Source organism: Chelonus insularis, unplaced genomic scaffold (genome assembly GCF_013357705.1).
Source record: "Chelonus insularis isolate UGA/USDA-ARS -01 unplaced genomic scaffold, ASM1335770v1 contig_399_pilon, whole genome shotgun sequence".
Classification (NCBI taxonomy): Eukaryota; Metazoa; Arthropoda; class Insecta; order Hymenoptera; family Braconidae; genus Chelonus; species Chelonus insularis.
The window spans coordinates 651,681-679,541 of NW_023276554.1; the positions used below are offsets into that span (position 1 = coordinate 651,681).

The window sequence follows — 27,861 nt, forward strand, 5'->3', positions numbered from 1 at the left end:
AAAAAAATATCTAACTAGACTATAACAATCCTAAGTAGAGTCATAACAACTCCATTTCTACCTCTATCAGCTACATCATTTTTTAAAGGATTTACTACTCATAACATCATAATTTACTATTTACATACCTCAGTAAAAATACAATCACATACGTCGTAGGTTTGAAAGATGGTTGTCGTGAATTTCAAGAGTAGGGAAATAAAAATAAAAATTTGTTAACAATCACATTTTTATTGTCTATATACAAACACCAACATATCGAGAATTCGATTCGATATCAGTCAGTGAAAGTCATAAAATTATTTTAAAACATTAAAGTCATTCTTTCTTTTCTCTTTTTCCATTATATACAACTTTCTTGAACACGTAAACTTTTTGTATAAATGTCATGAACACGATGCACTGGCAAAGTACTTGGGCGGGTGGGATTTATCACATCAGATCGATCAACGTAACTATTAGGATAAATCCACGTATCTTTACCATGAAGCACAGTTGCTGGAGATGGATAATCAAGATCTTCCAAATGATCATCAAAATCTTTTGTTTCTTCTGCTTTTAGTGAGTAGGTGGCATTGAAACGAATCTCTGGTCGTTTTTCTAATTTATTTGGTATTAAATCAGGATTTTCATCTGTTTCTAGAATGCCTTTTTTAATATCCTTTGTTAGATGAGATATAGGCTTAGAAACATCTTTAACACTCTTACATTCGACATCTTTGCCAAATGTCGACAACGTTTGATTGCCATGATTGTCTTTGTCTTCACAATGCACTACATGTGTTTGAGTTTTGATTGGAGGCATTGGATGATTACGACGGTATAAAGTGAGAGTAATTCCTACCACTAAAATACAAACTGCTGTTATACCACCAGCAAAACAAGCAACCAGCAAACTGTAGTCATCCGTTTTATCCGAGCCCCGACCTGTAATAACAGTGTGAGAAATAAAGAAAATGTATCAGAGATCTAAAGTTAAGTCTATGAAAAAAATTTTTATGCTTCTATAATATTTTATACTTATTTTAGTACATAGTTTGGATTATTACGATAGCCGATTTTCATTTTTAAGATTACATTATCAACTCAGTCTATTCAAATTAATCAGTAAATGTCCATGATTGATTAAGGACTCTAAGATATCTATTCGTATGAAAAAAATTTTACTTCTCTACGCCAAATGTACTTTAGATGTTTCATACTTGCAAAAACAATATATAAAATGGAACTAATGGACTAATGATATATTAGCATAACTTGATTTCCTGCCAATAACTCAGGATCTACGAGGCCTATATAGAAAAGAGGCATATCAATAGATTCGTGAGAATGAGATCTTTTTATTGCACTAGTTAAAATCATAATTAGAAAATAATTTTTGCAAAAATTAAAGCAAGTTCCCGTTTTACCCCATTTTAAGAGTGAAATAATTAATTTTTCATATGTTCGACCTGATTCCGCATTTCTATACATTGAGACGAAGAGAATGAGAGGTCAAACTTGAAAATCGGACAAATTTGATTTTTCGACCCCAAAAAATGGCAAGTGGAAAAATTTCTTTTACCCCTAAACTCGCTAAAATATTTTAAAGAATCACATTTTTTCGGGAGTTTGCCAAATATTTTGGCAATTTTGAGGGTGAAGAAAATTTTTTAAACATTTTTTATGAATATGTATGTGTAGCTTAGATTCTGAAGTTTCCAAAAACCTCCTTACAATCATCATTCTATGACTTGTATGGGAGTTATAGCAGTCCGAAGTCGAAGAATAGACGATTTTTCGATCTTACTTCGACTCTGGACCGCTATAACTCCCATACAAGTTGTCTAATAATAATTTTAAGGATGTGTATGAAAACTTCAGAATCTAAGCTAAAGATAAATATTCATGAAAAACGTTTAAAAAATTTATTTCATCCTCAAAATCGTCAAAATAGTTGGCAACTTCCAAAAAAAATGTAATTTTTTTTTATATTTTAGCGATTTTAAGGGTGAAATAAATTTTTTTAACACTTTTCATGGATATGCATATTTAGCTTAGATTTTGAGCTTTTCAAAACATCCTTTAAATCAGTAATTGGACCATCCGTTCATGAGTTAGAAGGGTTTAAAGTTAAGGGGATGATAATTCGTATTTTGTATATAGTGTAACTGGTTTTTAAGGGTGTTAAAGTGAATTTTCTTGACCAGTGCCCCGATTTCGCATTTCTACGCATCAAGACGAAGAGAATGAGCCCTCAATCATCAAAATCGGAGTACCTTTATTTTTTGGCCAAAAAAAATGGAAAGGGGTACCACTTGCCATTTTTTGGGGTCGAAAAATCAAAGTTGTCCGATTTTCAAGTTTGACCTCTCATTCTCTTCGTCTCAATGTATAGAAATGCGGAATCAGGTCGAACATATGAAAAATTAATTATTTCACTCTTAAAATGGGGTAAAACGGGAACTTGCTTTAATTTTTGCAAAAATTATTTTCTAATTATGATTTTAACTAGTGCAATAAAAAGATCTCATTCTCACGAATCTATTGATATGCCTCTTTTCTATATAGGCCTCGTAGATCCTGAGTTATTGGCAGGAAATCAAGTTATGCTGTCGCAACGAAAAAAAAAATTTTGTTCCCTAAACGTTCTCCATAGATCCACGAGCGGAGCGAAATCCCTCACACTTGTAATTATAATAGATATTGTTTAAAATTAGTTTTTTGTAAACTAAATTCTAATTATTATTTTCAGAAAAAAATATTTCGTAAAATACAATCAAAAATAATATTGATTTAAAAAAATAAATGCAATTGTAATATAATAATGTCAATGAAAAAAAAAGAATTGCAAAATTTGATTTGAGACTATCGTATGTACTATTGAGTTCAAACATCTAGGATATTTCTTGTCGGCAATTTATTTTCCTCATCGTTATTGCAAAAAGAACATGGCATTTTTCCAACCAGAATTGAAATGATTTTCAATACAATATAGTTCTAAAGCGTGAGAGTCGATATTTCATTGAAATCTTGAATTCAGTATAAAGTAACACATTCAATTGTGTAATTGCATGTTACTATTCTACAATACACTTCAAATAATAATGCTCCAACGTTCTATAAATTAATTGTAATAATCTTAAGCAACTAAAATATTAAATGTGAACGTCATCACGATGGAAGTAATTTTTCCAGAATTGTTAAAAGTTGAAAAATAAGTTAAATCTTTATAAGAAACAGCATAAAACATGAAAAATCTAGAAAGATGAAAGACTCATAACTACCTATGCTGCTAAATCTTCAAGCATTCGTTATTTAATTATATTTCATGCAATTCTGTATCACAACGACAAAGGAATTCATTATAATAAAAGCTTGGTTTTAAAAACTAATATTTTCGTTATTTAGTACAAGTAAACGGTATCATTAAAATACTATTTGTTAACTGCTAAGATAATTAGAAAAATAATTAAATTGTCAAAAGAGTTTAAATTCTTGAAAAAACTTGCAGTGATTTTGTTTGCATTATCAATAAAAGCATCTTGGAAAGTAATGCAGTTACATAAATTTCAATTTCAAACTTACCAGTTGTGTACATGGCTACTCCTTTTAACGTAATTGATTCCAAAACTACAGGATCACTTTTCCCTTTGGCATTTACTGCATAAAGCAATAATCTATAATTTCGACCAGGTTCTAGATTAGGAACATCAAAGACTGGACCCTGTTGTGAAGTCAATATCTTTTCACTACGATTCAAATAGATTGTGCTTATATGATGTACATTCTCTTCATTATAAACTTCTAGTTCATAACTTGTAAGTGGTAAACCTCCATCGAAGCCTTCGAAACATCGAACTATCAACCATTCAGTGTCTCCTGGATCAACTGATTTCAAGTTTTCTGAACCTGGAAAGTAAATCATCACTCATCATATCTACATTCATTACTAAATTAAACAATAGTATTTCCACGCTATATAATTAGTAATCATAACGATGAACAATTACCATTAATTGATATCTTTTTATAATATTTATCTACATGAGTGGAATAGACTAATAATAGAATACGACTCACAGAAAAAACGAGACTCTATTATTAGATAGCATAATTAAATTATAGGCGCCATGATTATTTTTATCAACTTTTATACCTACAATACTTCTCAATAGACCAACAACAGTTTAACAAAGATTTAACGTAGCCGAATCTAGATAAAATTATCTCTGTTTGAGCACTGAATAACCAACGTAAAGAGTGTTTTCTTAAGCAGATAAAGAAACTAGAGATTCAGGTTTACTCTCATGGTCTTGTAAAAGTTAGAGTTTTACCTCGCTTAAGTATAATATGATTGTTGAATGAATAATAAATATTCTAACTTGACTATTATTATTTTCATTAATAAAATGATATATTTAACGATAATGAATATCTACTAACTCACTAAATTAATTTTAATTTGAACGTTCATCTCTTGCTAAGTTTGATTAATTTATATTTAATCAAATCTGTCCATTGAAAGAATTAAAAATAATATTTTAATGATTTATTGGAAAAACCAAAGTATTGGGAATAAATATTTTAGCAGAATAAAGTATAATAGGTTAGACAGTTTTAGACACAGAATTGATAATGCCTGAAGCGTGGATTAGTTTAAACTGTCACGTGGATTTTTTTGAGAACAACAAGGCGTGCATTGTGACTCGTCACTATGTGATTGAAAGTCACGTAAAAAAAAAAAAAAACTATGTGATATATTTCACAATTGCCCGAGGCTGTTCCGAGTCATCTTCACACAGTTCTGCCATTCGATAATCAATAGGAGGATGACATTTGATCTTTCACAAATATTTATCTAAATATATATATTTTTTCTTTTACATCAAAAAGAACATTTCATAAATATTTGAATAATTACACAAAACTTCTTTCTTTGGAGACATTCTTTTCTGACCCTAAAGGGAAATTGTAAGTTGACTAAATAAAAGTACTCCATTTGATGTTACGTATCTCATTTCAACTGTAACTCACCCTACTTTGCTTTGATAAGAAAAAGAAAAAAAACATTTTTACCCAGTAATGAGGCTTATCTTAACAAAGATTTCCTCCGAGTGTACTTACTAGTATGATAGCCATAAGGACTAGTTGACTGAGCTGCTGAACAATTTTGCAGAGGATAAGGCCTTCCAGCGACAATTATCTGAAAGAGACACGGTGTCCTTTGCACACCTATCCTATTTCGGGCCCAGCAGGATACTGTTCCATAGTCAGTATCAGAATCGAGCGTATAGTTTAGTCTTGAGCCATGCCATTGGTTCGTAATACGTTTCAATGGCTTGACTGGACCGAAACGATCTGGCGGCATGGACATTAACTCGCCAGAGTTATTAAACGTCCAATGAAACGATTCAGGTGGTGGTTTAGCTTGAACACCGCATACCAGTGATATTGTCTCGTGTTTCAAGGCACCCACAACTTGAGCTAGTGAACCATCTTTACATATTGGAGCATCTGAAATGTGATCAGTTAAATCTCACTGGGTTTCATTCATTAATTGTTTCTCTATCATAGTATTTACGGATATTAATATGAATTTGCACACAATCTTACACATTATTTCTAGAGTGACTGGTTTGCTGGTAGCACTTCCTTCAGAATTGACAGCTGTGCATGCATACTCTCCAGCTGAGGCCCGACTGACACTTTGAAGTACCAACGATTGTCCTCCTGGTAATATTATTCCCGCACTCACATTCTGATGAAGTTCCTTTCCATCTTTATACCAACTTAATTTATATGCTTTTGGATTTGCTTTTACTTCACATTCAAAATAGACATCATCACCCTCATTTATATCATTAGCACGTAGACTTGATCCTAATTTAATTGACACAACTGGAACATCTACAGGTTGAAAAGAAAAATATTTATCTTCTTACATTTTTTTCTAATTTCGTTTTCTTTTGAAAATACTTTGAGATATGTAAACACACTGCTTTACATTAAATAAATTTTGTAATCAACTTTACTTTTTGTGCACTAAGAAACTTTAATGGATTTTTTTTTTTTGATAATGTAAGAAGTTTAACATCATTAGAAAAGCTATGTAAATTTTAGAAACCAGAATATGAATGAATATACTGGGCTTACAATGTACAATAAGCTTCCATTTATCCTCAACAGCACTATCAGGAACCAATGGATTTTCTGCTCGACACATAAGATATTTTCCATCGTCCTCAATAATTGCCGCATAACTTAAAACACTTCTGGTAACGTTAGGAGTATCCGCAAACTAAAGAAGGTAAATAGCAATCAAAATTAATTAAATATTCAGAATTAATTTAATGGAAATGATCATGTAAATGGTTGTTTACTTTCTTGGCCATATGTTTGACTTGATGCGAGCCCTTCCACCAAGTAATTACGGCTTCCGGTTTAGATCCTGATGTTATACACTCGATTTCGTATAATTGAAGAGCAGAAACGTAATTACTTTTATTTGTTATATTAACCTCCAAAGGTTTCACTAAAGAACCAAAGTTATATTACTCAATAAAGCTGTTTTTTTCAATTATTTTTAGTACTTACAATTCATATCTAAAATAATGCTCTCATTTACTGGAGGTATCAGGTGAGTATTAGAAGCTCGACAAGTCAATTTTGATTTCATAAAACTTCTTGTTACTCTTTCAATGTCTAGCCTACTGATAGTAGTATCATCATTTTCTCTTTTGTAAGAATCTTCCAACATCTTGTCACTCAAGTACCAACTAACTCGTGGAGGAGGAGATCCTCCTATTACTTCACACACTAACGTTAGTGTGCTATCCTCATTTATAGGCTGAAGTGTCTTTGTATATATCCTTTCTTGTCCAACAAATATCGATGGTTTTTGAGGCGGAACTGTGGAATAAATATTGACAAAAAATTCAACTCATGATCAATTTTAAATTATTCAGTAGAACTGACAAATTTATAGTTCGTGACTTGACAATGTCTGCAAAATGTATGCATCTTCAAGTAGAAATAGCTTTGCCAAGATCAAAATTTTTCAATCGATTTTTCTCGTGAAAGCTCAAACGATTTCATGCATGATAAAATAACTGACGTTTTAAAATAATCAATTGTTTTAGAGATATGTGCTTTGAAAAAAAGAAAATCAACATTAACTGATTCTGGAAAATGTCTAGTTTTTTTATATATTTCATGTACGTGCTTTTTTTTTTGTTCTTATATAGAAATGGATAATCAAGAATTATAAAATATGTGCAGATAAAACTTTGAAAACAAATCCATCGATCTATACTAACCGAAGGATTTTTGTATATTTTATAAAACATGAAATCCAGATAAGTTCAACTCTAAAGATCTTCAAAGGTACATTTTTCCATTCGATTTGCTATCCCAAACATCATTATATGATTATTTCTACAAACCAGATAATAATCAATGAAGCAAATAGCTCTTGGGCATTCAGTCCTCACAAATAATTTAGAAATAAATTTACATAAAATTAAAAACACATTATATAACATAAAATAGTAAAAAAAAATCAATCAAATAAATTTAAAAATATTTATACTCATGAATTGCAATTTTACAGTCATAACAAATGAAGTTGTTCATTCGTTTTTAATTAAAGAAAAATTGATTTACCCTAGAGTGGGTTTTTTATGATTAAAAAAAAAAATATTTATAAAATAATCTTACCGATAACAGTTAAATTGATTTTTTGATTTTTCGTTGGACTATCTCGAAAGTCAACTCGACACTTGTACACTCCAGCATCTGTTGAGATCAAAGGATCGACCTCAAGCTCAACCAACTCCGTGTCTACCCTCATGCTTGCTCGATCACCGAACCATTCTTGGTCTGACCAATGCCTCGCACCATGTTGAAGCCCGCTGCCACGAGCGTCCACGCTGAAAATCGGATGTCTCTCGATCGTTTCACGATACCACAGGATCGTCACTACTATATCACTTCTATGAGGTAGACTAATGTTGCATGGTAAACGTGTTTTGTGGCCTGCTACTCCAATTACTTGCTGAAGTGGAACTGGAAAACAAATGACCTATAATTGATTGACTATCAAATTATTTCTATCTTAATACCTATTCAATTAGTCCAATATATTTGAATAGTGTTCGCTAAAAAAATTCAATAAAAATATCCAACTATGAAGACAAATATTCTTAATTTAAACATTATTTACATCGAAAGATTAATTATTTTTTATAAAAATATTCGTTGATTTTATTTGAAAAATAATTATATTATTTTTTGAATACAATATTCACTTGAAATAATAAATTTTTCTCTCAATTTTTTCAGAATTCCAAACTAGAGTCCGATATATAAAAGAGCTTTGTACTTTTTTATGAAATTAGCTTTGCTACATTTTCAATAATAAAGCTGATTTTCTCCTTTTACACTGTTGTAAATAAATTTAGAGTAATTGTTGAATGCGTTGAATTTGAAATAATTTTGTCATTCAACTGAAAAATAATTGAATGAATGAGTTGCATAATTTACTTTTGATAATTAAACGAACGGAAATTTCGACATAAGAGTACCAAGAGACACTTTATGCATGACGTTGGCGAATTTTTTGTCTAGATTGCAAAAATTACGTTTATATTCTCTTTTACTGTAGCTTTTGTTGGGTCGGGGTAACAGCAAATTACTGTAAATTGGCTAAAGCATGGTCAGCGTACGATGCAACACGGGAAATCACCAGTCACTGGTCTCACGAGAGAATCGATCTGTGGCAGTTTATAAGTATATATAGAACTGAATAAAATAACAACAGGAAAATCCCAAGTGAGGCCAATTAATCGTTCTCCCAATTTATGTTACCCAAAGTTACTATTTTATCGGTTATTCAACGTTCTATTTTCCTATCAATCAAATTGCATTATCCCCTAATCTCTACGGTCCACTTCTTTGTGTCACGTGCGATAATCACTGTATAACGACTACCGAGAGTGTTATTCATTTGGATCTATGTCATGAAGTTCAGGAAAAATTTCATCACAAAGAAACAAGCAATAATTGCTATTTTCTAGTGAGTATAATGTCAAAAATTCCTAGATGTCAAAGGTTGGAAATTGGACTCTATCTTCTGCTCTAATTGATCAAATTTTGCGCCATTAGTTTTTTTCTGCAGCACTCATAGCTTGATTGAAATGATAATAATAATAATCAAATAGTGATATCGTAATAATCCAATATTTCAATGATGAAATTAGAGGTAATTTTATTTTTTAACAAATATTTTAGTGTTGAAAATAAAACGTACTAGGTCAATGGATTAGTACCATTGTGACCTACGTATTTCACCTGATAAGTATCTTAAAACAGTATTCTATATTTTTTGTTTTGTTTATTTGTCCCTCAACGATTTATTTTTTAAGTTTCACTGATAATCTAAATCTAAAGAATAAGACCCTAGAGACCAATTCGACTTGGATAATGAGAGGTAGAGTAAATATTTTACAACAGATAAAAATAATCGATAAAAACAAATTATTCAGTTGATTCTATAAGTACTAACTTCAAAACTCATTACTTTCATCATTATGTTTCCTTTCCTAGAAAATTACTTGATTAATTCAACTTTGATTCTGAATAATGCTGAGCTGCATAAAAATATCTAATACTTAGTCGTGTGCCAAAGAAAAAAGTCGTAAGTATAAATCTTAAATTACTCCAATTCGCTACTTGCTGTTATTTTATAATTTAAATTATTATTCCAAGGATAATTATTTATATATAAAACTTAATCTCAATACTTCAATTCATTACATTAACATCATTTCGAGGAATTATAATTGCATGTTTATCTGTTTTCATCACAATTTCCTAACCACTAATCTCCAAAAAGCATGATTCTAATATTTGTATATTTCATAAAATTAATGTCAAAGTTTTCTTTTTTTTAAAAAAAGCTCAATGCACATGAAATCTATGGAATAAAAAAAAAAACCATGTTTCGTCGAGTATTTAAGTCAAATAAAAGCATATAGAATTCAAATATGACCGCAGTAATTTTTTTGATGAAGTTTGTGAAAGGATGATTGACAAAAACCTCAAAATAGAATTTTACCTTTTTCTCATTGCTCTGAAAAATGCTGGCCAAAAAAAAAACGAAAAAAAGCTTCCTATATGTAGCATAAAAATTATCGAGAAAATAATACTTACAAAAAAAGTCTCTTTTTCTGTTGTATATAATTAATTAAAAAATCAAAAAAAATTTCAACTTCTCATTAAGAAGTTATTATAATGAGATCGATTTTGGAAATTTGTAATTTTCTCATATCTTCACGTTTTGAATCATTTAAAAACATATTAGAAGGTTTAAAAATAAATGTACGTACGTAAAATTGTACGTACGTATGCCAGGTTTATTTGTTTTCGATATCTCGAGAACCATTAAAGATTTACTCTGTACAGATTTTATTTTAAAGATAACACAATGAAAAATATCTGCACTGTAAATCCAAGTGCATTCTTGTTACACATCTAGACGTGTTAAATACAACGTCACCCATTTCATTAACATTGTAATCACTTCTTGGTGTGAAAGGAGTTTGAACAAATTCAGTCCAGTCTTTTTTTTTATAACATTTAATGATTAATATTGTTGGAAATTGAAGTTAATGTCAATACAATATCGTTGTCACTGATGTTACGTGACTTTAAACAATTATATGCTGTTTATAGCAATAGCAATTTTTTGTAAACAAAAAAAATAAAGGATGATAAAATGATGGATTTCAATGAATAGAAAGTTCGTCATGAGGGCACGAAAAAAGGTCGGACCCATTTTTAACTTTTGTATTAATAAATATTTATTTTTATGAGTCGTTAAAGAAGTCTGTTTTTTTTAATTAATGACCTTTACATATTAACGAGCGAATGTATGTACATAAAAAATTCTATTCTTAACGATAATTGACGTCTCTAGCTTTGTAACACATGATGCATGAAACTATATAAACTATAAGAATACGAGTCTTGAAGAAATAGCAGTAGTGAAATCGTAAGAAAGAGATAGCTTTCTGCAGTTTCTACAGAACTCTTTTGCGCAAACAGAGTCATACTTGACAGTTTTATTTATAGTATACTTACAACGTTCATACTTGCACTCTAACGCACTTCCATATTCGTTTTAAACCTAAAATATTTTTCTCTCGTTTTTCCTCTATTTCTCTTTTACACCCTGTCAATTTATCTTTATCTTTTTCTTACTTCCATTCGTCTGATCTGCTCTTTCATTCTCCAGATCCAACACATTAATAAAAATAAAAAATTCCTAGGATAAGATTCCTATCACTCAGCCTTTAGGTCTTATACAAAGTGCAGTAAGCTTTGCGAAAATCACGTTTATAATTACAGTATGAATCATTTTATCTAGATAAATAATAAAAAGTATTTTAGTTTCAATAAAAATTTATAAAATTGTTAAAATGAAACTGTATAACCCATTAAGTTGTACTATCATCGAATTCAATTCACTCATCCTGAAATAGAATTTGTTTCATTTATTTGATAAAAAATAACGACAAAGTATTTCCCTATTGAAATTGATTTAACGAGGCAAAAAATCAACTCTACTATAAATGTAATGTGAGAATATAAAAATTTTTATTGTATCACAATAAAATAAAATAACAATAACCATTCATGTGGATTATTTACTGTTATTCAATTAAAATATTTCAATAATATTTCGAAAGTTTATACATAACTACTCTTGACATAAATTAAAATAGTTTTTGCAAAATTGTCGTATAATTTATTTGCAAACTTTGAATAGCTTTATCTGAATTTCCTTGACCACAAATGATGTCCTAAATATTCTCAACAAGTGTTTACAACAATTCTGAATAACGTATTTACAAATTTTTTATCAATATATGACTGAACTACTAGTCAATTAAATAATTATTTTATTAATTATTGATAGAGGTAGATGTATTTATTATATTATTTAATATATTTGAAGGATTGTTTCGAATTTAATGGGATTAAACAATTCTAAAAGTAAAGAATATCTTTCCATATTTCTTGATATAGAAGAATATGACGTGTATTTCGAGAAAATTTCAAAGGAATTTTTTCTAATTCTAGTTTATCCATGTCACGTTATTATGTTATAACCTTATCTGGGTAAGTAAATTTTTCTGTGAAATGACTGAGTAAATATATGTACAAGCTTCAACAAATAATATAAGAAAATAATGAACGGAAGGAAAACAATATAAAAAAATAGTGCTACCAAGTAACAAAGCTATTGACTAAATCAACACACAGTTCATTCATTGATCTATCTACCAGGTAAAATAAAAATTGAATCGAATCAATATAGAAATATTCATGTCTCTGTTAAATTTTCACGATCGATCCTGAATAAACTGAAAAAGGTTTTACCTTAAAATTATCATTTCAATCAAAATAAATGCGATATTGTTTGTTTCTTAGTTATAACAACCTTTTATATACAGTCACGTAATATTTTCCATCTTACATCTAGGTTTGTTCGTTAGCTTAGAAGTTTGCGTGTTGCAACATCGTACCATTGCAACTTCTGCACTTTAAGCGGATGGAGAGCGTCGAAATTTGACGACGTCACGCTTAGGATTATGTACAGCACCTCACATTTTTTATTGCCTTGAAACCGCAGGGAAAATAACAGCACAACTACTTGGGATTAATTTTGCTCAACGTTAATGAAATTATTACTGTGATAATTTTTTGGTTTGACACTCTGCTTTCTTAATGAACGAGAGAATAGCTAGTAGTTTTTACTGATTCAATTTAAGATAATTGTATAAATAATGTTTATAACTTGTCTTTAAAAAGTACAATGAAAAAATAATTCACGAAAAAAAGAAGGAAGTAAGTCTGATCAAACTCATGCATTTCTACTAGTTAAAAAAAAATTATTTATCCTTTTCCGATGCAGTCTAGGTTTAGTCTCTATTCTTCCTGTCTTTTGACTCTGTTACTTTCCTAGATCTATCTTAGATTTACTCCAAAACTACTCCACAGTATCTCTATTCTGCGTGCGTTTTTCTTCCACTCTACCCACTCCATACATCTTCATGTGTATTATTCAGTAAAAAAAATCGAGAGTAAAAAATCAGAACGTACTGATGCTCTTGGACACAAAAAATAGTATGATAAAGCAGCATTATCTTTGCATTAAGAAAATTAAGTTTTTCATGCGGCATAAAAATGTATTAAAAATCTGTGGAGATATTAAAAAATGTATAGTTTGTACAGTGTAGATGTTGGAGTTTGAAGAGCAGATGAAAATTTCGGTTGGCAAATTTAGTGAAGGTACAGTAAAGAACGAGAGTTTCAAGCACGTTCGCTCAGGTGCACTTATGTCTTAGAGAATATCCTCAGCATACATAAGCGTCTCGAGCAAGACAACTAAGGAGTAGAGAGAAGAAACATGGTAAGATTATTATGCAGGATAGCATACATTCAGGTGGAAATAAAAGGATTGGCCAAGACGTATAATTTCTTGATGCAGGTGTGACAAAATTGCTCAATCCTTCCTAATTTTTATAATATTTTTATTATTTTTTATTCGAGCTTGTTGTCATATAAATATTATCATGCCAAAATAAAATACCTAAAAGCTAACGAATAATGAATAATAAAAAAATAACTAGGCAGACTGAAGATAAAATCTTTTCTAAATATAAACGAGCTAGATATTTCAGAGATGATAAAGTAAAGAGAATGAATTAAAATGTATACCTCAAGTATATCCTGAATCTTATAAAAAATTTTAAGATGCTGACATAATAAATTCATTATATATTTTTAGGATGTGGATAAAACACTTTATGAATGTTAATAATAAAATGAAATAATTAAGTAGGATCATGTACAAGATAATATTCCTAAGCTTCTTAAATAAAAAAAAAAACTTCATTTTATTATGTTAAATTTTTTTCTTTACTTGTCTTTTTTGTTTCAACATTATACAGAGAAAAATTCTTTTGTTGCTACTGAAAGTATTAAAATCTTGTACTTTATAATAAATGTAAATAAGTAGAATTAAATATTTATAATCTCTGTATTTAATTCAATTCGATAAAATGATAAAGAAAAATGGTGAATTATGTAAAAGAGATTTAGTAAAATTATTTTATTTTTCAAAAAAAAGTATTTATATCCTTTGTAAATGAATTTTACTTATTATTTCGATTGTCAAAGTATTTCAGTTAATCGATCGTAAATTTATTGCTGTAAAATTTAATTTTCTGTCATGTAGAAATATGTTGTCTCAATTATAGTGTTACAGGAATCAATATTTACACAATAAAGGCAAATTAATACGATTATGTGTCTACACTGACCTTATATCTAATCATGTAATCAATAACACAAAGCAACTCTAAAGCTATTTATTATTCTAGTTTGATAATTTCTTCTAGAAAATGCAGTTGATTATTTTTCAAATAATTTTCACTCCAATATCAAATGATGCATCTGCATTCATAATAACAAAACAACTACTCATAATAGATATAGCAGAAATTGGTGGAAAATTTTATTCAAATTTATTTAAAAATTTTTGAATAAATCAATATCGATAGAAAGAGATAAAGTTACTAATAGATACGTTTACTTTATTCAAACTGTAAATGAATTCTCCAGTCCAATGTAAATGTCAAAATATATATTCGAGATTGTTACATTTTTCCTCTATTTTCTTACAAGTTCTGATCTTTAAATTCCTTTCAATCCTTTCAATACCCTGCACAATACAAAACTCTTTCAACAATTGAAATTGTCAATCAATTGGATATGTAGATGAATGGAAGCTGCTTATAATGTTGACTTAATAAAAAAATATATATATGATAAAAGACCATTATATACGTATTTATTATAGAGATTGAAACATTTTAAAAAGATTCTTTTGTCGGAATAAAAAAATTATTTGAACTCAAATAAAAGATTTTTGAGTACAATTTTTTTAAAGTTTATGTAGCTCATACCGTAATTTACCCTCAAGAATGATATTTTTGACGTTTATATTATCTAATATTACAGTGATATTAGAGTTTAAAAAAAGAACGAATAAATTTTAAGATTTTTCTTAAGCGTCTGAAGCATTTTTATTTTTTTACCCAATCAGATTTTACATCATTTCCTTTTGTGTATATATATTTTTTATTTTATGTACATTTTAGATTATCGAGTGTTTACTGGAGTATACAAGACTGACATAAGATGCATAGCATGGAAAAATAATAGAAGGAAGATCTGACATTAATTCTTTTGTATATCTCCAATTGTTTTCTTGTTTTTTTGGAAAGAATGGTTTTCATCTGGAAGGAAACGCAACGAATGAAAAAAGTATCACAAAAGATAAAAGAAAAATATGAGCCACCTGCAAGCAGTGTTATAACTGACCATGGACCTTTTTGAAGTTTTATTTCAACATTATCAAGTTTTTTCTACTCTAAACTCGGAAATTGTGTTTTTACCATAAAACTTTTTTTTTTTTTTGAAATGATAATAGATGTATAAAAAAAATGATAATATTTTATAAATATTTTAAATTTAATTTTATAAAAGGACTCCAATTTCATTACATATATCCACTGTATCTGGGTGTACATTACCATCCGCAATGTCCCATCTTTTATGTATTTTGTGACCAGTGCTATGTTCATGTCAGCACAACTTTTCTTTGCTTTTAGTGTGTATGTTGTTTATAACATCTCTCTAGATAAGAATATATTCAAAACGATCTTCAGTAAAATTATCATTTTGTTGGTACCCAGGGTAAACTTTTCCTGTACTTCTCGTCAAGTAGTAAATCTTGGAAAAATGAAAAGAAAATAAAAGTTTTGTATGATAGGTCAAAAGAATGCAATTTTCTTGAGAAAAAAAACTTCTTGAAAAATAACATGAATGAAAGCTCCGTGTAAATCGTGATGAGAGTGAATAATGAATTACATAATTTGTCAGAATATATCTCCTAATAAGTATAAAGAATATCTAGTGTTACTAACAAAGCTATTGTTAGTTTTATCAAGACTTAAATTTGGCTAGAGCATTGTTCTTTTGTTCTATAACAAAGAAAAAAATAATAAGAATTTTTTTGAAGATTCTCTATTAGAAATCTACATTCTGATATTACATTCCTTTATAATTTTAGTTATAACTTTTTAAAAAGAAAAAGAATTATAAAAATTCTTATTAACACTCTAGTTTCCATGACAGTTTGTTCTCATTTTGAATCACAAACATATTATTTTTAATTAACTTTTTGCTGTAAAAATGAAATTTCATCGACAAAAATTCTCACTAAAATTTCATTCTTTATTCTTCATTTAGTATAACTTTGAAAACATGAAACCCATCTAAATAGAGAAATATTAAATGTTCAAATAATAATGGGAAAACGTTTTAGTGTCATTTAAATCTGTCGACGTAGAATATGGCTTCCGCTACTTTAACTTTTTACTTTTTTCCGTCGTATCTGTATAACCACCAATGATATTGCTAGTCTCTCTACTCTAAAATGCTATTCCTATATGACATCTCTTGGGAAAATTACTCTATACCGCATTTTTCTTTTTCTAACCACTTCTTACTTTTTTGATCATTCATTTCTTCTTAAATTTCCTTTTTCTCTCCTATCTATCTCCATTTTACTTCTTTTTTTAAAATATTCCTGTTATAACAGTTGTATTAAAAAAAATTCCAAGAAGCTTTAATCTGTGAATTTATCAAGAAACTCGATAATAGAAAAATTTTTAAATCTTCGATAATTGATTTTAATGTAATTGCTTTAATAAGATTTTATAAAGTGGAAAATAAAGTGGTGATTCAATCCGTGATTTAATCATGTGAGAATAAATTTTTTGTTCAATAAAATTATGATTTTATATTATTATTATTTTTATTATTAATTATATTTTATTCAAATTTGTTGTCGTAACATATTTTTCATTTAATTTGACAGAATTTGAAAAATTACTATCCATCAAGAATGAATTCTTTTTTTTTTATTACAAATCGTCAAGATCTATACTGTCTCGACAGTCTGCCAATTCTGATTCCGTCGAACCTCTCATGAGAGCTCACTTTTATCTCAATCTTTCACGCCAGTGATCCGTGTAATACAAGAGAAATCTATATGTATAACATCCAACGTATCAAGTACGATAGGTCGAGCATAAAGTGATGCATATATTCCTAGATATAAAATAGACCATCGACAAGTAATTTTTTATTCTTTACACAATACAACTACTAGCATGAATTAAAAAAAATTCATCAAATGGGTATTTTTATCAAGTAAATAATCATATTAATGAATTATTAAAAAACATATATACATATATATATGAATTTAAATATAAATTACTCCAATTTTAATTGTATCTCGTTAATGATTAGTAGGAAATAAATATTGCAATTTATAATTGTATAAAACTAAAATATAGTATGATTTGCAATCAATAATAAAAATAGTTTAAGATAATGATATTAAATATGTACTAAATCAATTTTTAACATGCAATTTATTTCAATTGCTTATCGACGTCGCATGAAAAACTGATACGAACTACTGAATGTTTCATCTACTCTATCCATTCTGGTCTTTTACATTGAAATATTCTAATCCTTTTTTAGCTTCCCATTGGGAAGTTTGTACACAGTCAAAAAATTTAAAAAAAATCGTAAATTGACTGCATTTTGCAATTTAGGAAAAACTTCCTCACTTAATCTCCTAATAATAATTATAATTAATATAATTATAATAATAATAAATTATTTTAAAAATAAAAAATAAATTCTTTTATCTTTTTCACTGGAAAGTTAGTCGTGTGGGCCTTCCGGGTCGCACTCAAACCACTAAAGAGCACTGATATTTTATTTAAACCTTGTTATTTTATTCATGCACATCATAAAAATTCACAGTCACATCCACAAAATTTTAGCAATAATTAATTTAATTTAGTAATAAAATTTATAATAAAATATAATCCAGAACCATCTAACACATACAGTACATATTCATTTTTTTATTAAGCTTACTGTCAGTTGCAATGAAATGATAATATAAAAAATTTACTTTATTAATACTTGCTGTTGGGATATATTTTATTAACTTTTTTTTCTTATTGTCATCTTTTAAAAGCTATGATAAAATTTTTTAAATTAATTAAATTATCTTGCTTTCACATACAACATGCAGGAAATCTAAACAACAAAATCAATTATTCTATTTTAATACGGATAAAAATTTTTCTGCTGTAAATTGGCTTTTACTTCTTTTTTATACCAGTAGTATTAATCAGCTGTCTGCTTTCAATGTATGTATATATATATTTACCAGTACAGATATATATATATATATATATATTTCTTTGGTAATTTTTAATTTCCTCAAGTTTTCTAACAGACAGCATTACGTGCTGGGTCGCGTGAAACTCATTCTCAACTCGATTTCATCATCTTTTTCTTCATTTTTCTTCTTCCACCTCAAATGCTCTTTTATCTGTTCTTTGACGTAATTGAAATTCTTCATTGAAACAAACGCGCAAAAAATGAATAAAATTTTATTAAATCCAATCATTTTGACACAGCTAAAGAATGCTAGAAAAAGTGTTGCTTCACTCATCACAACATTTAATTGTTCAGAAAATAATTATGAATAAAATGACCATTGGAAGAAACAAAGAGAAAAATACGACAATACAGTCCATTTTATTAACTTCAATTAAACCCCGTTGTTTCCAAAGCTTTTAGATAACAAAATAATTTACTTTGTCAAGAGTTGCAATCACTAGTGAAATAATACCGTTTTGGTCAGACACTCAAAGATTGATAAGATGATTGCTGTTGTTAACCAATCAAGACTGAAATTATTAACAATACCAATCTGACATAGACTAATATTTCACTTGAATCTTCCATTTACAAGTCCATTACTAATACCTAGTTGATTATTGGAACATCCACCCTATACTTCATATACTCTATAAGTTATTGATGATGTGGCAGTTTATTCTCGATAGTCCAACCATTTGTTGCGACCAAACCACCAAATGTTTCAGTTACATGTTGTCCTATGAATCTGAGAATAACATGGAATAACTATATTTCTCCAGAAACCATGCTCTGATTGAGTTTACAAGTTGTAAAAAATTTCAACTCGATTTAACTAGAAAAATAATCTATTCAAAATATTCCAAACAACTTTGTAAATTTTCTTTTTGCTTATAACTATTTTATATATTTTTTATGTAGAACTTTTAGTTTTGTATAAAATTGCATTTTTATTTTACCTATTTGATTTTTCAAACGAAGCTTTTATCAATAAGAATATGTAATAGAGGTATGAACCGAACCCATTACGCCAAAACATGGATCAATTGAATTTTAAAATGGATAAAAAGTAGCACGATCTATATTATGATGATCTGAATAAAATTCTCTATAAAAATTATAAATAAAAAAAAAAAAACAATTTTTAAAGGATGATCAATTATGAATACATTTTAACATCATAGTTTCAACACTAAACAATATTTTTACATCTGTAAATTGAGTTTGAGTAATAACCAATATTGATACCATTTTCGAATCATCAAATTCAATTTTTAAAATCTATTTTTTTCGGCAGAAAACTTGCAATGCTATTTGAAAACCCGTACATTTCAAAAACTTTTTCCTATAATACTCGCCATATAAACTTTTATATTACCCATTAGAATGTACTTTTTTCTAGCACTTTATCGGAAACCTTTATTGTGTGAGTTGGATGCAACCACCAATTCATCTATCCATCTTCAAAATTACAGGCAAACCACCAAACCTATCAATTTGAAGATTCGCACAGGCTTTATTAGTTTTACAAAAAAAATATTCAAATTTTTATCACCGGATTGTAAAAAAAAAAAAATTGTTACTTTTTTTGATGTAGCAGAAAATTCGCTAGTAATATCAATTGAATGACTTATTATATCAAATTTGTATTAAAAACTATTAATATTCAATTAAATAAATATAAATTTAATTCATTCCAACCCTGGACACATGTGAATTAATGACAAAACAACGAATATTTTACATCAATTTTTATGACTAAAAATAACAATGAATAAAGCTTAAAAGAAAGTTGAGCAGACACTAATTAGAAATTTATTAAGTAACAGAATGTGACGAAAGTTTCAATCAATATCGGACTTGCTTTAAACTTTAATTAAGTTCAATTAAGTAAAATATAAATAAAAAAAAACTTAAGAATCTGGTTAATAATCTTTCAAGTTCAATTAATAAAACCAATATTCAATCATTCGATTGTTATACGTAATAAAAATTAAAACTCTTGTAGCCATTGACCATTATATTTTTATTTATAAATTTCCAAGAAATATTTCATGCTACAAATTGCAGAATTGTTCTCTGTAGTATCGGCTATCCCAATAATTGATGCTTCTATAACCTGTTTGTTTCACTGTTTTATCACTACGTTAATAGAATTTATGTTCCATTCTTTCTATGGATGGTAGAGAAAATTTTTCAATATTTCAAACGTTTCATATGTAGAGCAAGAATTATTTTTCAATTTTATTAATTAAATCAGGTTGATCACATACTTTTTAATTTCACAAAAATGTACTACATTATCATAAAAAAAGCTTCAAAAGCAATGATTAAAAGTTTAACATGTTAGTTATTTCAGAAATAATAATGGTGATTATTGAATGTAAGCATTTAATTAATATTAAAAGAATATATTAAAATTAAATTCTAAGCTAATGAGTTTAATTAAAAAATTAAATACAAGCATCAGAGTTTGAAGTTTTAATTTATATTTTAAATTATTCATTAATGATTATATAATAATAAAATTAATGACACATAATATTTTGTTATGTTGATAATTAATGATTTAAAAACTAGTACGAATAAAATGTAAACCTGGAAAAGATAATATTTATTCATGTATATATCGATCGAGGATACAAATGATATCAATCACTTACTAGGTTCATCAACGTTGCCGATGATATTTTCTGCATCAACGAGTGCAAGAACGCTCATTATCAGCAACATCTTCATTCTTCCCACCTCTCGTACTTGAGAAGTCTTGTTATCTATCGTAGATTTCTGGACTCAGTACCAAAAATAATTATTATAAATAAAATAACCAAAGAGAAAGAAGATAACAAAAAAATGATGTTGGTTAATTAATGACTGTGCTGGAAAACACTATACTAACACTCACAGATAAAAGCTTGACGAAGCTATCCAAGTTCAAGCAACTTTATGAATTATAGTAGTTTTTATTTTTTGTTCACCACTCAACAGAACCACAATAGTAGAATCTAGTCACGCGAGTAACATCGAACTCTACCAGAAAATCATCTTAGAAACGTTTCCCACTTCAATTCTTTCATTGATACTCTAAATTTCCTCATTATAACTCAATAAAATCATTCTATAATCAGATTTATTACAATATTTTTCGCCAACTTGCGTTCCTTAGGTTGCATTTATTTCAATAAACATTCACAAACATTAAGAAATAATTATCAACTCACTTAATTATCCACCAATGCCATTTTTCTAACATAACATGTTCACATTTTTTCATCTTTCTCTCAAACGCAATTCAAATGAGGGTTTTACATGTTTATTTTACTGCAAAATTTATTCGTTAAACACCGTGAAATTCCATTTGAATAATTCGAGTTGTGAGAGTAGCGCGAAACAAGGGGATGAAAAAGAGAAGCACACTTGCTACTGCGTTGCGGCAAGTCTACTGACGTATGAACAGAAGATGTGAGTCTCAGTAGCGCCACAATCGTGTTCGATGCGCCGTCGCTGATATTCCTCGGATACCCGTGATATCCCACGACCCCTTCTTTATTCACCCCTATTCGTGCGTATCCTAGAGACTCGATAGCATTTCCCTCATCCAGTTCCACCGAATTCTTTCGATGATATAAAACACCGACCAACTGAAGAAAAAAATTTCTACCATTGCCCTATATAAAATTCGCACACTCTTTCATTTTCCATTATTTTTTGTTACCTTCTTTTCTCACCATGATTTGTTATAAGTCTATAATAAGATCTTGTAAATCCTTGTTAGCGTTGAAAATGAATCTTTATCAATCATTTTGTTGTGAAAACTTTGTAACACTTTTACGATTTTTTCAAATAAAAAAAATACCATTTTTTTTTTTTTTTCTCTAAAGCTCTCACAATAAATTCAATTTACTAACAATAAATGAGAATTTCAAAAGTTCTTGCAAACTTTTATTTTATAAAATATCAAATAAAATAACTTGATGTTTTATATAAATTAAACTCATTTATAATAAATTCATAATTTATTGCAATTAACTTCTTGATAGTCTTCATGATATCTACGATAGATCAAAATCTCATGGGGTTGCTAATTGAGACATTTATCCCAATGGCTCTAGAGATAAGATAGATAAGCTACATCAACTTAAAGAATGTTCTCAAGAAATAACTATTGCTGTTCTGTCACAATGTTCTTAAGTACTTTCATATTAATTGTAAGTCAAAAAAATAATTTAAACTATTTAATGAAATACAAATAATCTGAATACCTAAAAATGGTGGTATTTATAGCATTAAATTAGAGAGATATCATTAATAATTGTGTACTTCACGAAAATGAATGAAACAAATCCTGTTTGATTTATTATCTTTAATCCTATTTAATCTACTCTACCATAAGACTGGTCATTTATTCCCCTCCAACAGTATTAAATAATTAAGGGGAATTTATTAAAATTTCACTCGATCACATGTTTCATATCTCATCAATATCTATTTATGATTAATTATCCAGGAGAAATTCATTAGTGAAAATAGGCAAAATTGATAACTCTATAACTTAGTAAAAAATACTTTTTATTCATTAAAAAGATTTTATGCAATAATTTCACAAAAATTCATTGAAAAATAATTAATTAAGTTTTAGAGGAATTCTTAAATATTTTTTTAACAATCAAATCTGTTAATTATTTGTAGAACTTTGTATTTAGTGAAAAATATAGCAGGATTTTCGATAAATTTACGATTACAAAGGCTAAGTAACAGAACATGGTGTACAAAGAGAATTAATAATACTAGATTAGTAAAACCTTTAACTTGCTACATAAACTTGTTACGGTAAATATTGTCTACTAAAAACTAGTAAAAAATACTCTTTCCTAAAATAAATGTTGATATATGATCATTAAATAGCTAATGAGACGTAAAAAAATACTTCAAACATGTCAGAATGTCTTTAAAAAATTCCTTTCACATCTAAGGAATTTTTTTTTACATTGTTTGACTTATTTTGATGAATACAATAAAGATTTTATACAACACCATGTTTAAATAGTCAATAATTAACTTTACATGTCATTAATTAGAAATAAACTAATTAATTGAAGTTTTTGTTCATTCCAGTTAAATATCACTGTTAATTATCCCTCAAGATATTAATACATAATATGTGATATCCTGTGAGAATATTGGATACATAATTACAAATACAATTAAAACGTTGTTATTTCCTCATTATTGTCTCACGCATCACAACTTCAATTGTTTGAATAATTTACTGTCATGTCATAGATCAAATCTCATGATTTAATAGTTAAATCGTATTTTTATAATCATATCAGGCGTCTCTCAGGAGATATCATTGATTTATTGTCATTCCTTTCCTTTTATAGTTAAGCTTAAGACGATTACAGTATTTGTTCAAACTTCTTTGGATGTTTTTTATCATCTGAAACTTCAAAATATAATAATTTTCTCGAAATTGAAGAGAACTATTTTAATAAATTCTATTCATTTTGATAAATTGTTAAATTTATCGACACGAATCTATATTTAACTGATTATTATCAAGGATTTATATTAAATAAATATTGTCTTTAATTAAATTTGAACTTCTTGTTAAGATTTTTTCAATAGTCTACTACTTTTAGAAATTTTTTTATTTTTATTTTTCTTTAATCATTTTTTATTCTGTCAATATTTATTTCATTTTTTTTTCCAACCTGTCAATCTCAAAATTCATTTACGTACTGTCAGTATTTATTGATTCTTTATTTTATTTAGTACACGAGAAACTGCTTTCTAAAAATTTAAAGTTTTCAATTGATTTTTCACTACAACTACAGTCCTTCCTTGATACTTGAATTTCTATACTCTTCAGCCTTAGAGGAAGCAACAATGCTTTTTCTTTAAACTTACCTTCGTACTTTAGTATAAAAAGTTTTCATCGATTTTAATTCATTGAATTTACAACAAGATAAAATTTGTTCTTTGCCAAAAGCTAGCTCTCCCATCACGCAATATCCAATGCTGTATTCTAGCACCACCAGCACATACAGTATATTTTGTCCTTTAAACGTTTTCATGTTTATTCATTATTATGTTAAATTTTGATGCCAAGACGTCGTTCCAGCACAATCTAGCAGTCCACTAAATCTATAAATCACACTTTGTAGTCTCTTCACAAATTACTTTCTTTATGGCCAAAAATAAACGTTTAAATTTCTGACACATCCGTATTTTAAATGGTAAACTGCTTTGTAAAAATGATTTATTTATAAGAAATAAATATAACGATTCTTCATGATGAAACATTAAAAATTTTCTGCTAGATTTTTCCTTCATTTTATTCATTAATTATCTTGCTGTCAATTAACGAAAAAATAAATGTCTAAATGTAAAGAACAAGAATATCTCATATTATATATTAACAGTTGTCAATTCCCTTGAAACTAGACTGGAAATTTTCTGACTAGCAAATTAGATGAGGCTAATGTAGTAAAACATTTTATAACTTAATTTATTGCATATGTCCAATTTAGGAACTACTATCTAGTACAGCATTAAATGTTCCTTTATCACTTGAGGAAATTTCCAACTTTTACTAACTATACTTAACTTTTTCTGTTCTAAATTATTGAAATCAACCATTTTTCAAAAGTAAAAATATTAAATAAAGTTTGATTACCACATTAACATCTTTTTCCCGATTTCAGGATTATTATAATTGAATTTGTACTGCACATTAAACTATGTCATAAACTCGTATAGAAAAATTTGTTCTTCAAAGGTTCCTAGAACGTTCTCCAGTGGGGGAGTTACCCGACGTTCCCCTTGTGGGGTTATGGGAAACATTTGGGAAACAAAATTTTTTGTATTTTTGAAGGTTTTTCCTCTCTGCTTCAAACGTACTTTAAATGTTTTCTACTAGGGAAAACAATATGCGTAATGAAATTAATGGAATAATGATCTATTGGCGAAAAATTGTAAAATATGAAAATGTGCATAACTTTTGTGGTAATGATGCTAGGAGGTTGATCGAGGACTCAAATGAAAGATCTAGACGAAAGGAAGAAAGTCGTTATAGTGAAAATCATAATTAGAGAATAATTTTTGCAAAAATTAAAGCAAGTTCCTATTTTACCCCATTTTAGGGGTGAAATAATTAATTTTTCATATGTTTGACTTGATTCCGCATTTCCACGCATCAAGACGAAGAGAATGAGAGGTCAAACTTGGAAATCGGACAACTTTGATTTTTCGACCCCAAAAAATGGCAAGTGGTACCCCTTTCCATTTTTTTTGGCCAAAAAATAAAGGTACTCCGATTTTGATGATTGAGGGCTCATTCTCTTCGTCTTAATGCGTAGAAATGCGGAATCGGGGCACCGGTCAAGAAAATTCACTTTAACACCCTTAAAAACGGGTTACACTAAATACAAATTACGAATTATCATCCCCTTGACTTTAAACCCTTATAACTCATGAACGGACGGTCCAATAACCGTTTTTAGGGACGTTTTAGAAACTTAGAAATTTAAGCTAAACATGAATATCCATGGAAAGTGTTTAAAAAATTTCTTTCACCCTTAAAATTGCTAAAATAGTTGGCAACTTCCAAAAAAAATGTGATTTTTTTTCATATTTTAGCAATTTTAAGGGTGAAAGAAATTTTTTAAACACTTTCCATGGATATTCATGTTTAGCTTAAATTTCTAAGTTTCTAAAACGTCCCTAAAAACGGTTATTGGACCGTCCGTTCATGAGTTATAAGGGTTTAAAGTCAAGGGGATGATAATTCGTAATTTGTATTTAGTGTAACCCGTTTTTAAGGGTGTTAAAGTGAATTTTCTTGACCGGTGCCCCGATTCCGCATTTCTACGCATTAAGACGAAGAGAATGAGCCCTCAATCATCAAAATCGGAGTACCTTTATTTTTTGGCCAAAAAAAATGGAAAGGGGTACCACTTGCCATTTTTTAGGGTCGAAAAATCAAAGTTGTCCGATTTCCAAGTTTGACCTCTCATTCTCTTCCTCTTGATGTGTGGAAATGCGGAATCAAGTCAAACATATGAAAAATTAATTATTTCACCCCTAAAATGGGGTAAAATGGGAACTCGCTTTAATTTTTGCAAAAATTATTTTCTAATTATGACTTTCACTATATTGACTTTCTTCCTTTCGTCTAGATTTTTTATTTGAGCCCTAGATCAACCACCTAGCATCATTACCACAGAAGTTATGCACATTTTTATATTTTACAGTCTTTCGCCAATAGATCGTTATTCCATTAATTTCATTACGCATATTGTTTTCGCTAGTAGAAAACATTTAAAGTACGTTTGAAGCAGAGAAGGAAAATTTCTCATACCAAAATACACATTTTTAATAAAGTATTTTGAAACAACCCTTAAGGCAGACCTTTCTTCAGTCTAACTGGCAGTCGACTTGTTAAATTATAGGAAACAACGTTAAAGCTTCTTACTCATTATCACTAAATATCCTTGTAGATGAGGCATGAGACTAAATCCAACAAAAAGAATTATTCCAACTGTTCTGAGAATAATGAAAAACTTTTTAAAGTCTGCAAAAGTTGGTCTGAACACAATAATATCTTTTCTGAAACTGTTTGAAAATATTTTATTCGGATTCGTGACAAGATCTAATAAAATATTTACATAGCTTTGATGACTCAACTTCCCTAATCTTAATCAATTGATTTATCACTTAATCACTTCCGTTACTCTGTCACCTTACACGATCCATCTAAATATAGAATTTTCTTGCAGCATGTAATAATAATGTTTTTGGACCTTTTTTAAAAACAAAATTCATTGTTGATTTCAAAAGACTCGCACTTGAACGTGAATTGATAAAATAATTTCACCATCTTCTTGTATAATATAGAAATACAGCATATAATTGTTTGATGGAAACTCATCAGGAAGTGTTGATAAGTCTAAGATATAACTTTCAGTCCCATAAACTCCCTGGAAATCACAAGAAAGTATATACTTATGAATTAATCATAAATACGTTGCCATAAAAAATAAATCTTGAAATATTTTACTGGTGAAGGTGGACAATCATCTTCACGGAATCCAAAACAACGTAAAGTACGACCCATAATGATTGGTTCTTCTATCATTTCACATAAATCCATCGTGTAATCAATACCAGTTGCTACAACATATTCACCCATTGATGCTGCTTTCAGAAGGAAACGTCCCTAAAATCGATAGTTCATTAATTAAAATCTCATGATGCTTGTCAATATGAATATAAATTCATTACCTTTGAACCAGCAGGAAATTGTTTAACAATTGTGAAATTAACAAATAAACCATCTTCTTCATTATCATGAACGAATCCTTCAAAATCAGTAACATATTCTGAATTTATTTTACCTGGAAATAAGTCTTGGAAAAATAAACTAAGTTCCCCCTAAAAATGTTTAACAAAATCCATAAATATTTTTGTTGTTTTTTTCAATCCACTTGTGAA

At 28.5% G+C, this 27,861-nt stretch overlaps 1 protein-coding gene across 1 annotated transcript; it reads right to left on the reverse strand.

Moving 5' to 3' along the window:
- Positions 1-329: 329 nt before the first annotated feature.
- On the reverse strand, positions 330-21,788 carry LOC118068076 (hemicentin-1-like). Its single transcript, XM_035085238.1, has 9 exons — positions 21,030-21,788; positions 7,699-8,046; positions 6,577-6,891; positions 6,363-6,514; positions 6,136-6,280; positions 5,596-5,889; positions 5,107-5,496; positions 3,568-3,891; positions 330-927 (listed from the first exon to the last, which is right to left on the reverse strand). Exons 1-9 carry the CDS (start codon positions 21,103-21,105, stop codon positions 344-346), a joined length of 2,628 nt encoding a protein of 875 aa, XP_034941129.1. The 5' UTR covers positions 21,106-21,788; the 3' UTR covers positions 330-343.
- Between the last annotated feature and the right edge of the window lie 6,073 nt (positions 21,789-27,861).

Excerpts from the sequence above, each read along its gene's own strand:
- LOC118068076 (XM_035085238.1), bottom strand. The coding sequence starts at position 21,105 with ATGAAGATGTTGCTGATAATGAGCGTTCTTGCACTCGTTGATGCAGAA. Across the intron at positions 6,515-6,576 it reads CATTATTTTAGATATGAATT|TGAAACCTTTGGAGGTTAAT; the intron begins GTAAGTACTAAA and ends TTGGTTCTTTAG. Across the intron at positions 928-3,567 it reads AGTAGCCATGTACACAACTG|GTCGGGGCTCGGATAAAACG; the intron begins GTAAGTTTGAAA and ends CTGTTATTACAG.